Genomic DNA, 12,425 nt, shown 5'->3' with positions numbered 1-12,425 from the left:
ACAATGGCCGAGTGCAACAGAAAGTCACCACGGGGGATCTCGAAGCGGTCGATAAGATCCTGGAAGTGCAAGAGCGCCCCGTCCTCATACAGATCCCCAACCAGCTGTAAGCCAGCGTCCTCCCAGGCCGCCAATCGTGACCAATCGCCTCCATGGGGGAGGGCCGTCAGCATCCCCAAAGGTATTTCGGGCGCATATGGTGTTCTCAGATGGCCTCGGGCGTGAGCCCGATTCCAACAAAGGCGGACGGTCCGCTCCTCCAACGACAAATCCCGCAGGGCCAAACGTTGTCGCAGCGCTATGAAGGAGAGACCATGCCTGGCCATGCCCGTCCCCCTTCTGTCTTCCGGGCCTCGGAATTCCCGGGCGATCGCCTGGGTGAAGGTCTGGAGCTGCGCCGCCAGATAATACTTTTCGAAGTCCGGCACCGCAAGCCCCCCCTCATCTTTCGGCCTCATCAGGGTCTTGAGGGCCACCCGACGGCGGCCCGAGCCCCAGAGGAATCCGACCACCATAGATCGTAATAGTCGAAACGTGGCCGGTGGGACCCAGATCGGTAGTGTCCGGAAATAATATAAGAGCCTGGGAAGCGCTACCATTCTAAGCAGAGCGATCCGTCCCGCCACCGAGAGCGGCAGCGTGGCCCAGAAGTCCATGCAGCCTCGAAGTGCTCGAGTGCTGCGGGCAATGTTCCCATCCAGGAGGTCGGATGGGTCGTGATAGACGAATACCCCCAGGTACTTAAAGCAGTCGGGCTCCCATCTAATCTCCCTACTTGGAGTAGGGGCGGGGGCACCCTTACGAACCGGGAAAAGACAGGTCTTGGACCAATTCACCCGAAGGCCCGAAACCTCCCCAAACTCCGTGAGCGCCGTCGCCGCTCCATGTAAAGCGTCGAGGGGGTCCTCTAGGAAGAGCAACAGATCGTCTGCATACAGCGAAACGTAGTGCGGGCCCGAAGGCGACCACAGGCCCATATAGTGGGCTCCCGATCGAAGATGCAGCGCGAGTGGTTCCACCGCCAGTGCAAAGAGAAGTGGGGACAACGAACACCCCTGCCTCGTGCCTCGTTCTACCGGATATTGCGAGGAAATCAGTGGTCCCGCCCGGACCCTGGCCGATGCAGAGGCATAGAGAACCGCGGTCCATCTGATGAAGCCCTCACCGAGGCCGAATCTCCGCAGCACCGTGCAAAGGTAGTCCCACTCCAGGCTATCAAAAGCCTTCTCTAGGTCCACCGATAAGACAACCGGGGACGGGGCATCCACAAACGGTTCCCCTAGCAAACGGAACAACCTGCGAATGTTCATAGTCGTGTTACGCCTTGGGATAAAACCTGCTTGGTCCTCATGCACCAGGGAACTCATGTGTCCCAGCAGCCTCGAGGCCAAGATACTGCTCAGTATCTTATAGTCCACCGTCAGCATCGATAAGGGACGGTAAGACCCCGGGTCTGACGAGTCCCTTCCCGGTTTGAGGAGAGGAACCACCAACGCCTCACACATCGAGCTCGGGAGCCGCCCCAGCCTCTTCGCCTCTCTGTAGACCACCAATAACCTAGGGGCTAGGAGGTCAGCATAAGCTGCATAAAACTCCACGGGCAGGCCGTCCAGGCCCGGGGTCTTATTTCTCGCCATCCGTTTAATGGCACCGCGGATCTCCCCCAATTCTATGTCGGACCCCAGGGCTTTCGCCACTTCGCGCTCCACTGTTTGGAGCTCCAGTGGGCGTAGATGATTATCGAGCCGGTCAGGGTCTCGGGCGGAGCGACTGCGGTACAAACTTTCGTAATAATGCCGGAAGCAGCTGAGAATCTCCGGTTGAGTGTATACCTCGGTTCCGTCCGCCTTACGCATACTTGTCGTCAAGGAGGACTGACGCGTAGGGTTGGCCAGCCATGCCAACAACGCGCTCGATCTGTCCCCCTCCGCGATGGACCTGACCGTGTAGGCCTTGTAGTCAAAACAGCGAAGCCGTTCGACCTCCGCCGCCACCTTCTCCCTCGCCCCCGCCGTGTGTACCTGTAATTCCGGGCGCCCGGGGCGGCGAACTTCCAGCTCGCGGAGCTTCCGGTCCGCTGCGTCTAAGTCAGCTAGGATAACTCGCCTCATGCCCACCTTTTTAGAGATGCAGTAACCCCTCACCACTACCTTAAAAGCGTCCCACTCTAACGCTCTTGTACTCGCGGTGCCGCTGTTGGACTCAAAATATTCCGATACCTTATCCCCCAGGTCCGCCCTGAAAACACTGTCCTCAAGAATCTCGGGTCGTAACTTCCAGGTGGGCACCGCCGGCGCCCCGGGGAGCCAGCGAAGGTCCAGCAGGAGGGGGTTATGGTCTGAAATGGTCCTGGACAGGTACTCAGATCGGACCGCTGCCGAAACCAGTTCGGGCGAGCCAAGAAATCCATCCAGTCTGACATGCAACTCATGTAGGCTCGAGAAGTATGAATAGTCCCTAGATGTGGGGTGGTGCGCCCTCCAGATATCCGTCAGACCCCAGTGGGTCTGCCAATCCTTACGACCCTTAGCCGTGCGACGAACCGGAGAATCGGGAAGGGGTGGATGTGAGCGGTCAGTGTCTACGTCCACTACTGAGTTGAAATCTCCTCCAAGCAAAAGGGGCCCGGAAAAGAAGTGGGCCAACGAGCCCGATAACCTGGAAAGGAAGGCAGTCTGGTCTATATTAGGAGCGTACATACAGCAAACGTTCAAGTCCCTCCCTCCTAAAGTGCCCGAAATGGCCACGTAACGCCCCTTTGGATCTATCACTGTGTTCGTGACCTGGAAGGGGACCCCAGCTCTAACCCAAATTAGCGCCCCCCTGGCATACGCGGAGTACGATGTGTAGAAGACCTGCCCCCTCCATCTACGCTGTAGCGCCGCCCCTTCCGCCTTGTTCAGATGAGTTTCCTGCAGCAGCGCCATTTGCACTCCCCTACGCACTAAATAAGCGTGGACTTTGTGGCGCCTGGACATAGTATGAAGCCCCCGCACGTTCCAAGTAACACATTTCAAATTAGCAACATCAGCCATTGTCCCATATTGTTCTCGCACAGTCTCCCCATCCGGGTCCCCACAAAAAAAGTACATCATACATCCCAGCACTGATGGCGGCCATTTTCCCCAACCAAGGCCAAACAACCCAAGAACGAACCAAACCCCCACCCACCCTCCCCAGAACAGGACCCAAACAGCACCATCCAGATCCCATCCAAACCTTGCCCTCTAACAACCCAATAACCCCTACTAATCCTGCGGTCGCCACCGTAGGAAGGCCTTAAGGGCCAGGTGCGGGCCGGGCAGAGGCAGTGGGCCCTCGACGCTCAGGCTACCAGGACTAAAACAAGCCCAAAACAGTACCAAAGACCCTCGGGGCAAAAACAGGGGCACCCCACCCTCCCCGCCCTCGTTGTCAGCATCAAGTGACGGCAACCGCCTCCCCCCTGCCGGGCCCCCTACCAAAATGAGGTAGCTCACCCCGTTACCCCTGTCCATCCAGAAGGTCTTCCGCCGACTTCGGTGTGATCACCGGTGTATGGGCGCTATCGGTCACCGAGTCCTCGGAGTCCGACGGTGCCCCCTCGTCACCCGGGTCTGCTTCCTCTTCAATGGCATCGTCCCGTGCGCCAGACAACTCAGATAACACCTCCAGCACTCCCCTCCGCTCCGTCGACGTCTCTGCAGTTGAGGGCCCCCCTGAGCGGCCACGGCGATTCCTAATCCTCCTGGATCGCCGTCTCTGTTCCGGCCCCTCCGCCTGTTGGGATGAGGAGCCGAAGCCATCTTTCCCTGCTCTGTAAAGCTCGAGCCAGGCACAGACATCCTCCGGGGTGTCGAAGAATTGAGTCTTGTCATCGACAATGATGCGGAGCCTAGCAGGATAGAGTAGCGAGTACTGGATGCCCTCGCTCCTGAGCTCGCGCTTGACCGCCAGGAAGGAGAACCGCCTGCGTTGAGTTTCGTAGGTGTAATCCGGGAAGATGTTCACCTGACTGTTCGCCACTTTGAATGGACCATTATGCCTGGCGGCATTGAGGATGAAGTCTCTGTCCCGAAAGTGTAATAACCGCGCCACCACTGGTCTCGGGGCACGTCCGTGCTGCGGTGGCCGCGCCGGGACTCTGTGGGCACGCTCCAAGGTGTAGAAGGAGGATAGCCCCTCCGGGGCCACCGTGTCACGGAGCCAGGCCTCCAAGTATGCCACCATGTCGCCATCCTCGATCTTTTCCGGAAGGCCCACCACGCGGATGTTGTTCCTCCTGTTGCGGCCTTCCGCATCTTCCGCTCTCTGCTCTAGGGTCGCAATCCGGGATAAGGCATCCTTCATAGTCGCAGCCAAGGTTCGCTGTGCCGGCTCCAAGGTTTTCACCGAGCTCTCCACCTCCTTGACCCGGTCCGACAGTTTGCCGTGGTCCGCTCTAAGGAGACCAAGGCTCGTCGCCACCTGGGCAATGTCCTGTTGGAGGGCCGATCGCGTGGTCGCTATCGCCTCCAGGACGCGGTCGAACTGCTGTTGCATCGACGCACCACCAGAACTCTTTGGGTCCCCATGTTCCTCTTTGTCCTGGGTCTCCGAGTCTGAGGCGGTTGGGGTAGTCCCCTTGGCTCCTCTAGGTTTCCCCATGTCGCCGGGGGTACTCCGTGATGGTCCAGGAGCATGCGTCTCCGGGAGCAGATGCCGACCGCGACCCTCCCGGTCACTGGATCTTAAGTCGAGTATCGGAGACCTCCTTCTCCAGGGCCTGTGGGAACTTCTCCGCTTCGGCTCGCGCCACCGCCACGGCGTCCGAGGGCACCGATAAGGGGGCGGAGACAACCGCCGCCAGGTCGGGCAGGCCCGCACAGCCGCTAAAGTCCCGGGGTGAGGGTCACCAACTCCACCGGACGATTTGTGGCGCCAGAGTGTCGCGCCTCCCATGGGAGTGGACTGGCCAGGAAACTGTAGCTAGGTGCGGTGTCGTGAGTGCGGCCACCGCCTGGTTCACCAGACGTCCGCTCACGGGATCCACTCTAACGTGGGCATCTGCCCGGTTACCCAACCGAGTGCATTCTCGTTGTAGAAAGTCCGATCCGACCGATATCTAGTGCACAAATCAGCAGGGGATGGCAAAGCCGGGGGCGAGACGCCGCCGGCGACGCTCCTCCAGTTCAATGGATCCGGCTAGGGGGACAATGAAGTCCGGGCGCCATGTTGGGTCCGCAAACTTCGGTTTTACGCCGGATCACCACTCGTCCGAGCCACATCAAGGGCCCTGGCAGGTCGTCGTCGGTCCGTCCAGCAGAATGCGGGGTCCGGGGTGCCCCGCAGCCTCCGATTTACAGGATAATCACGGGCTCAGTCCCGGAGCCGAGCTCTCAGGCGACCATCGCCATCGGCGCCCAAGCCACGCCCCATCCCATTTTCTCTAATCTAGACACTATTACCTGCTTACCAGCCGCACAAGTGATCTGGTCCGATCATTACCAGATAAACTTCTCTCTGACGTCACCTCATGCCAGAAATACATTAAGCACTACTAATAGCGCCAAGAATACACAAAGAAATTGGAAGAGGTTAGACATAGAAAAATTGAACACATATCTGGAGGATCGTATACCATCCTCTGAGTTAGAGTTAGATCCCCTTGCAAATGCAATACAAAGCTGGCTCATGGAAGCTGTGGATGTCTGTCTCCCCACCTCAAAATTTAAAAGAACCTTATATCATCCACCAGCACCATGGTATAATGATTCCCTGAAGAACTCCAAAATTAGTTGTAAAATCTTAGAGAGAAACTGGAGGAGAAAGTATGACCATACAGACAAACTAGCCTATAAAACAGCTTTGAGCAAATACCACAAGGAATGCAGGCAGGCACGTGCCTCTTTTGTGAACCTAACTATCTCCAAAGCATCAAATTGTGCAAAAACATTATTTAATACAGTGAAAACCTTGGCAGGCTTGGATGCAATAGCCAAACCTCCTGTCCTGTCCCAAACCAAATGCGAAGACTTAGCAACCTTCTTTATAGATAAAGTGGAAGGTATCTATCAAGAAATCATTTCTCAAAACTCCGACCATGGAAACCCCTCAAACCTGATTACATCCAGGCCCGAGGTCTCACTACCGTATGTGGTACAGGAACCCAGTCAAATAAAGGCCGTAAATGCATTAAAGAATTGGCCCCTGTTAACAACGGATAATGTTGGACAGCTACTAGAATCTATTAAATCAGGATCACCTAAGGACCCCATCTCAGCAAATATCCTTAAACAACTTAATCACCCAGTCATGTCAACCATAACCCATGTACTAAATGCATCCATTAAAGAGTCCAAAATTCCATCTTCTTGGAAACATGCTATGATTCACCCACTTTTAAAAAAAACGAATGCAGACACATCTGATATTAAAAACTATCGACCTATTTCGCTGCTCCCAATTCTATCAAAGATCCTAGAAAAACACATTCACAAACATCTGACACAATATGTTACAATACATCAACTGCTTCATCCCTCACAGTCAGGCTTTAGGGCTGGTTTCTCAACGGAAACCACTCTCCTAGGGGTGACCGAAGCTATCCACCAGAAATTAGATCAAGGGGAAACGGTGGCGCTCATCCTATTGGATTTGAGCGCTGCCTTTGATACTATATCACACAGGGTGCTTCTTAACACACTGAGTGACATAGGAATGGGCGGAGCTGCTCTCAAATGGATTCAGGCCTTTCTTTCTAACAGAACTTTTCAAGTTTTTTCCCAAAATGCTAGTTCAAAAATCCACGCTTTTACACATGGTATTCCACAGGGGTCTATCCTGAGTCCACTTCTTTTCAACCTCTATGTCAAACCTTTGGCAGAGCTGGCAGAAGAATCTGGACTCTCGATTTATTCTTATGCTGGTGATTCACAAATTATGTTTTCACTCACGGCTCAAAATCCCAACGACACTTCTATGCTCAAATTAGGACTAACTAACATTGCAACTTGGATGAAATTAAATTTCTTAAAATTAAACGGAGAAAAAACGGAGGCAATAATTCTAGGGAAACAGAAACGTCTGTGGAACCCACAACACTGGCCAGAAAAAATGGGCAACCTCCCTGTCCCGGTATCTCAAGTACGCAATCTAGGCATACTCCTTGATGATAATCTAAGTATGCATGCACAATCAGTTAAAGTTGCAGCCACTTGTTTTTCTATCATTAGATGGCTGAGGAAAATCTGCTTGATGCTCCCGGAGTCTACAAAAAAACGGTAGTCAATGCTTTGATTACGTCCCGTTTAGACTACGGTAATGTCCTATATATAGGATCAAATAAAGCAAATCTCCATCGTCTACAGATGGCCCAAAATGCGGCAATAAGACTACTATGCGAAGTACCAAAAAGGGAATCTGTTTCTGCTTTTCGACGCAAATTACATTGGCTAAGCATAGAAAACCGAATAAAATTTAAAGCACTTACTTATATGTACAAAATAAAAGCCAACACAGCCCCCAGGTACCTTTGCACTCTGGCCAAAGCAAACATTCCATCTAGAAATCCTAGATCAGCTACCCATGGCCGTTTCATGATCCCCAAAGTTAAGCGAGCACGCATTGGAGGCAAATCTTTTGCCTACCTAGGCCCGTTGTACTGGAACTCTCTCCCGATCTCATTGAGAAATGAAACAAGCTACTCCAGTTTCCGCAAGTTGCTAAAAACCTGGCTGTTTGACAAATAAGACATTCTTTTTCCATCTTGTCAACTGACTGCTCTGCGCCGGGAAACCCTTTCTGGGTAGCTGTTGCGCAATATAAATGCAAAAAAATAAATAAAATAAATAAAAATTAGTTTCAACACTTTCATTAAAGGCTGCTTCTCAGCATAGACAGCACGAGCAACTGATAGTACCATTTAGTGCAAAAGTACATGAAAAGCAGCAAGTGTTTATGACTTTTGTCAAACAAACTCACTTCCCCCAAAATACCATCCCTTCATTGTGGCAAGTCTTGAATATAGTAACTGTATTTTCTAGGGTAAACTAAGATAAAAGTTGCATAAACTACAATGCCTCCAGAAAACTGCGACCTGAACACGTCTTCCCAATTTTAAGGACCAAGGGCCGGATGTGCAAAGCTCTTTTGTGGTCACAATTCTTGTGAATATCAACATTACAGAGGGGGACACTTGAATAGCGATTGAAACCAGTGGCATAACACAGGGCCCCACAGCACCATCGGTGGGGGTATGGGGGCGAGCTGCAGGAGGCCTCTCATGAGAGTACTCCGGCCCGAGAGCTCTGGATTAAATCCAGTGAAGGGGCCCCTCCATGTACCTTGCAGGCGGGGGGGCCTCAACTTTCATTAGGCTACTCATTGAAACCTTTCAACCATCTTTCAAATATTCTCCTCATTATAGCTCCCCAAACTAATTGTGGAGCTCCACATGGGTCACACCCATTTGAGCTCTCTAAACTACTCTTCCCATGGAAGTATTAAGCGCCCGTGCACACTTTCTGAAATGAAACTTGCATCAGGGAACCTGGGGAATCGCTCAACTTTGCTACAGATTGAACACGAGTTTAATGCATTGACAGAGGATTATTGCCACCACATTTTGCATCATGGAGCGCGTCGCAAGGATCCTACTGCAAATTATTCTGCGATGGCGAAGAAAAGAATTACACAGTCATGTAATTTTGCACAACCTTCCCCACCATTGCAGTATATGCAAAACAACACGTAACATTGAAAAATGCGGGAGAACTCCTGCAGAGCAAGACAGAACAATGTTTGGGGAAAGCAGACACATTTACAATTGTGTGCTTGCATGTACCGTCTTCAGGTGCTCCTCCAGGGATTCAATTAGCTGCTGCTTCTTTAAAGATTGTTCCTTGTGTGCAGGGCACTGGTTGGTTAGCTGGTCCACTCTTTTCTGAATGTATCCAATCATTTCCTGGATTCCAGTCACTTGAAAGCTAAATATAAACAAACCAGCTGTTAGCAAGTCTTCAAGTGTGGACAGGCGCCAAGAGGACAAACAGATAATAATAGCTCTACTCTTTCATCTACACAGCTTATGTTCATCATTAGCATCAGCTAGCAAGTCCATGATCTGTGAAACCCAAGCTTTTCAGCAGCAGAATTAAAGTCAATCACTGCAGTGCAAGTAAATAAGATTAATTCATAACTACATATAATCCTATAAAGTGGTCTCAGAATTATTGTATGAGATCAAGTGGCTGTGTTAATCTGTAAATTTGCATGTTGGCTATAGTAGCCTCAAGTTGCTTTCTGTTAACTCTTTTCAATTAAAAGAAAAGCAAACATAATTTAGAGTTTGCATTCAGGTGTCCAGTTTCTTAGATATTGCCAGACCATGGAGAAAGGACTGTTACTTGTTACATGTGGTACTCGGTGCATGTGATAAAATAATATGGTTCAATTGTAACCTTGATGAAGTATTCAATAGGGAGTGGGGATGCAAGAGACAATTTAGAGACCTTTAATTCAGACATGAACAGACCGCACATTCACCAGATCACAGGGTTTATTTCAATGTGGATAAAAGCATGACCGAAGCCTGTGTTTCTTTACCATCTTATTCTGAAGCTTCTAATACACGGACCATTAAATAGCTCTGTATGTACCAAAAACGTTCAACAAAATATTTTTAAATCAGATCTTGAAGGCCTATATACAATATACAGAAATAGAATAAAGATAACGGTGAGCAATGCTGAATCACGTTTTACCTCTAACATTTTAACTTTATACATTCGACCAATCAAATCAATTTCTCGCCACCACTATTGGATTTTAGGAGTTTTAAAGGTAAAGTTTTTTGGAGGGGATCAGCAAGATGAAAGAATGACTGCACAAAGCTTACGCTCTCCAAGTATAAGAAGGAATCCTGCACGATTCAATGCAAAACCTCTCCATGAAGCCCAGATTCCTACTTACTGGTGCCTCTGTAGGAGCTTTGAGCCCTCCAATGTGGGGCAGCGGTCAGAGAAAGGGGAAAGACTCTTTGCTCTACGTCTAGCATTCAGCCAGGGCCTGCAGCACTTAAGGGATCAAGTGATGTGCGGAGTGGAGGAGGAGGAGCCCCAAGACTGCCACGTTGAAGCATTGTCAGGGTGTGGAGGCCAGAGGTGAGGGAGAAGCTAACTGAATGACAGAGGGTGCTGAGGGGTAGGGATGGCAAAGGTGGGCACACCTCTTCCTCACTTGGCTTTTCCACTGATTCTCCCACCCAAAGTGGGAGTTGGGCTGGTGGGAGCCAGTAGCTGGGGGCAGCAAAAAGCAAGGCCAGCTCACAAAGACCTTTGAAGCTTCTCCTTCGTAGGCCCAGGCTATCCTGGGGGGGTGGCATGACACCTCAGCCCAGGATGGGCTTTGTTTCTGGACCCAAAGAGCGTAACCCATCTACTCAGTGGTCCAGAAACCTGTCTGGTGGTGGCAAATGGCAGGCAGCTATTCAGGCATCACACCAGTGCTGATTGTTTTCCAGGGGGCATCTCCAAGATGAAATCTAAGCAGGTTTTACATAAAAAGTGACACTGGCATCAGTGTAGGTTTAATGTGCTGAGATGTTTGCTACCAAACTTTCTCGGTTTTAGTAAAGCCATTAAAGAGCTGTGGAGGTCATAGTGGCCATCTCCCAGACCATATACTCTTTATGGCTTTACTGCACTTAAAATGTCTAAGAATGGACTTAGACACTGTAGGGGTACTGTGCTCATATAACTATACCCTCCCCTCTGGGAAAGTGCACCCTGCTGGAAGGGTGACTTACCTTGGTCACAGGCAGTGTGTTGCAGGCATGGCACACAGGGATGTGTGCCATGTTGACTCTTCACTTTTCTCTGTATCAAAACACACATCCTCAAATGGCATAGTGCAGGTGTTAAGGTGCAGGAACCCTAAGGGTCGCTAAAGTGGTGCTGCAGCCCTTAGAGGCCTTCCCTGGGCACAGTGCCCTTGGAAACCATGGTACCTTTTACAAGGGGCTTACCTGTGGCCAGAGATGTGCCAATTGTGGGTACAGCTTTGGGGAATAACACATGCCCTGGGAACCTGGTTTGCGGTGACCCAGGGCACATCAAGTCAAAGTGCATCAAATTACGGGTACAAAGTGGGGGGTAACCATGCAAAAGGGGCACTTTCCTACAAGCGTTCGATGCAGGTAGCCCCAGACCCTTTGTTATTGAAGTCATTAGACTTAGACGCTTATCACATGGCTGGGGCGGCATAATATTTATGCATAGCACATAACCAGTGGCATAAGGTGCAGCAAGCGGAATAATAAGTGGGGGTGTATTTCAAAGCGCAATGTGCCATGCAATCAAACCTGACTACCTAGGCATAGGGCACACTGGTAGGATCTTTAGGTAGGGGAGAAAGGGCTCAACATCATTTGGGACTAAAACGGGCACACTATGGACTGGCGTGGAGAGATTGGGTGGAGGTAATGGCACGAACAATGGAGCCCCTATGCTGAAGTGGAGTAGTGCACTTTACAAACCCCTGATTGATTTATTGACTGATAGGCAGTAACACAAAGTTGAAGGAAGGTGTGAGCGTACTGGCGACCAGCTCTTAGGGCACACATACAGAGAAGCATTCCCTGAGACAGTACACCTCACATAGTGTTGGCTGGGCCTCTAGAAATGTGAACTAATTTCCCTCTCGTCGAGTGGTATGCTCTAATACCCAAAGGTCCCTCTGCCACTGATGTCTATGTATTCAGTGCTGCTCTGTTTGCCACATCTGCAGGACATTTGGTGCTACACCCCCAGTGACTGTCCAAATAGTACCTAGACTCCAGGGTTGGATTGGGAGTAAAAATCGGCCCGGGCACGATAAACAAAAGTGGCCCATATGTGCATATGGCCTTTCCACAAAACACTTCCACGGCGAAGTTTTATATAAGGGGGATAATCTTTTACAGATGTGTGTTTTCTTAACTATACTTAGATTTTAAAAAATGCACGGATCAGTTCACACTAGTGAAACACACCTGAAAACAAGTGAGGCCACTTCTGCTCAGGCCCCCTGCCCCCGCTCAATATGCATACAATAATCGGCCGGCCTAGGGACAGAAAGGAAATGACACCTCTTCTCATTGATAAAAGGGAGGTAATGGATGCCCATTTGCCTCCAGAAAGCCCATTCAGGCACCCACAGGGCCGCTGGCAGCATCTGAACTATACAGACACAGCCCAAATCGCCCCCAGGCTGCACAGAAGTATTTTTATGTATTATTTTTGAGAAAACATGAATCGGGTAAGACAGCTTAAGCAGAGTTTAGGCTAGCCCTTAAAGGAGAAGGCAGGAGTGTAAAGTCAACACATTTTTGTCAGCCATGTGTTTTAGTGCAATCACACAGTAAGTGGAAGTTTGCACAAAAGGTAATCTCATTACTAGATTATTTCACTTCTCTCCGAGCAGTATCG

At 50.7% G+C, this 12,425-nt stretch overlaps 1 protein-coding gene across 3 annotated transcripts in view; it reads right to left on the bottom strand.

Moving 5' to 3' along the window:
- CCDC141 (coiled-coil domain containing 141) overlaps positions 1 to 12,425 on the bottom strand; it is an 808,330-nt gene that overhangs the window by 255,536 nt on the left and 540,369 nt on the right. For all 3 annotated transcript variants that reach the window (XM_078681492.1, XM_078681494.1, XM_078681493.1), the window contains exon 9: positions 8,804 to 8,945. In XM_078681492.1, coding sequence (XP_078537618.1) covers positions 8,804 to 8,945 — 142 coding nt within the window. The remainder of the gene's footprint in view (positions 1 to 8,803; positions 8,946 to 12,425) is intronic.

The sequence above is a fragment of the Lissotriton helveticus genome, chromosome 3_1 (genome assembly GCF_964261635.1).
Source record: "Lissotriton helveticus chromosome 3_1, aLisHel1.1, whole genome shotgun sequence".
NCBI lineage: Eukaryota > Metazoa > Chordata > Amphibia > Caudata > Salamandridae > Lissotriton > Lissotriton helveticus.
This window is presented reverse-complemented; position numbering and strand designations above follow the sequence as displayed.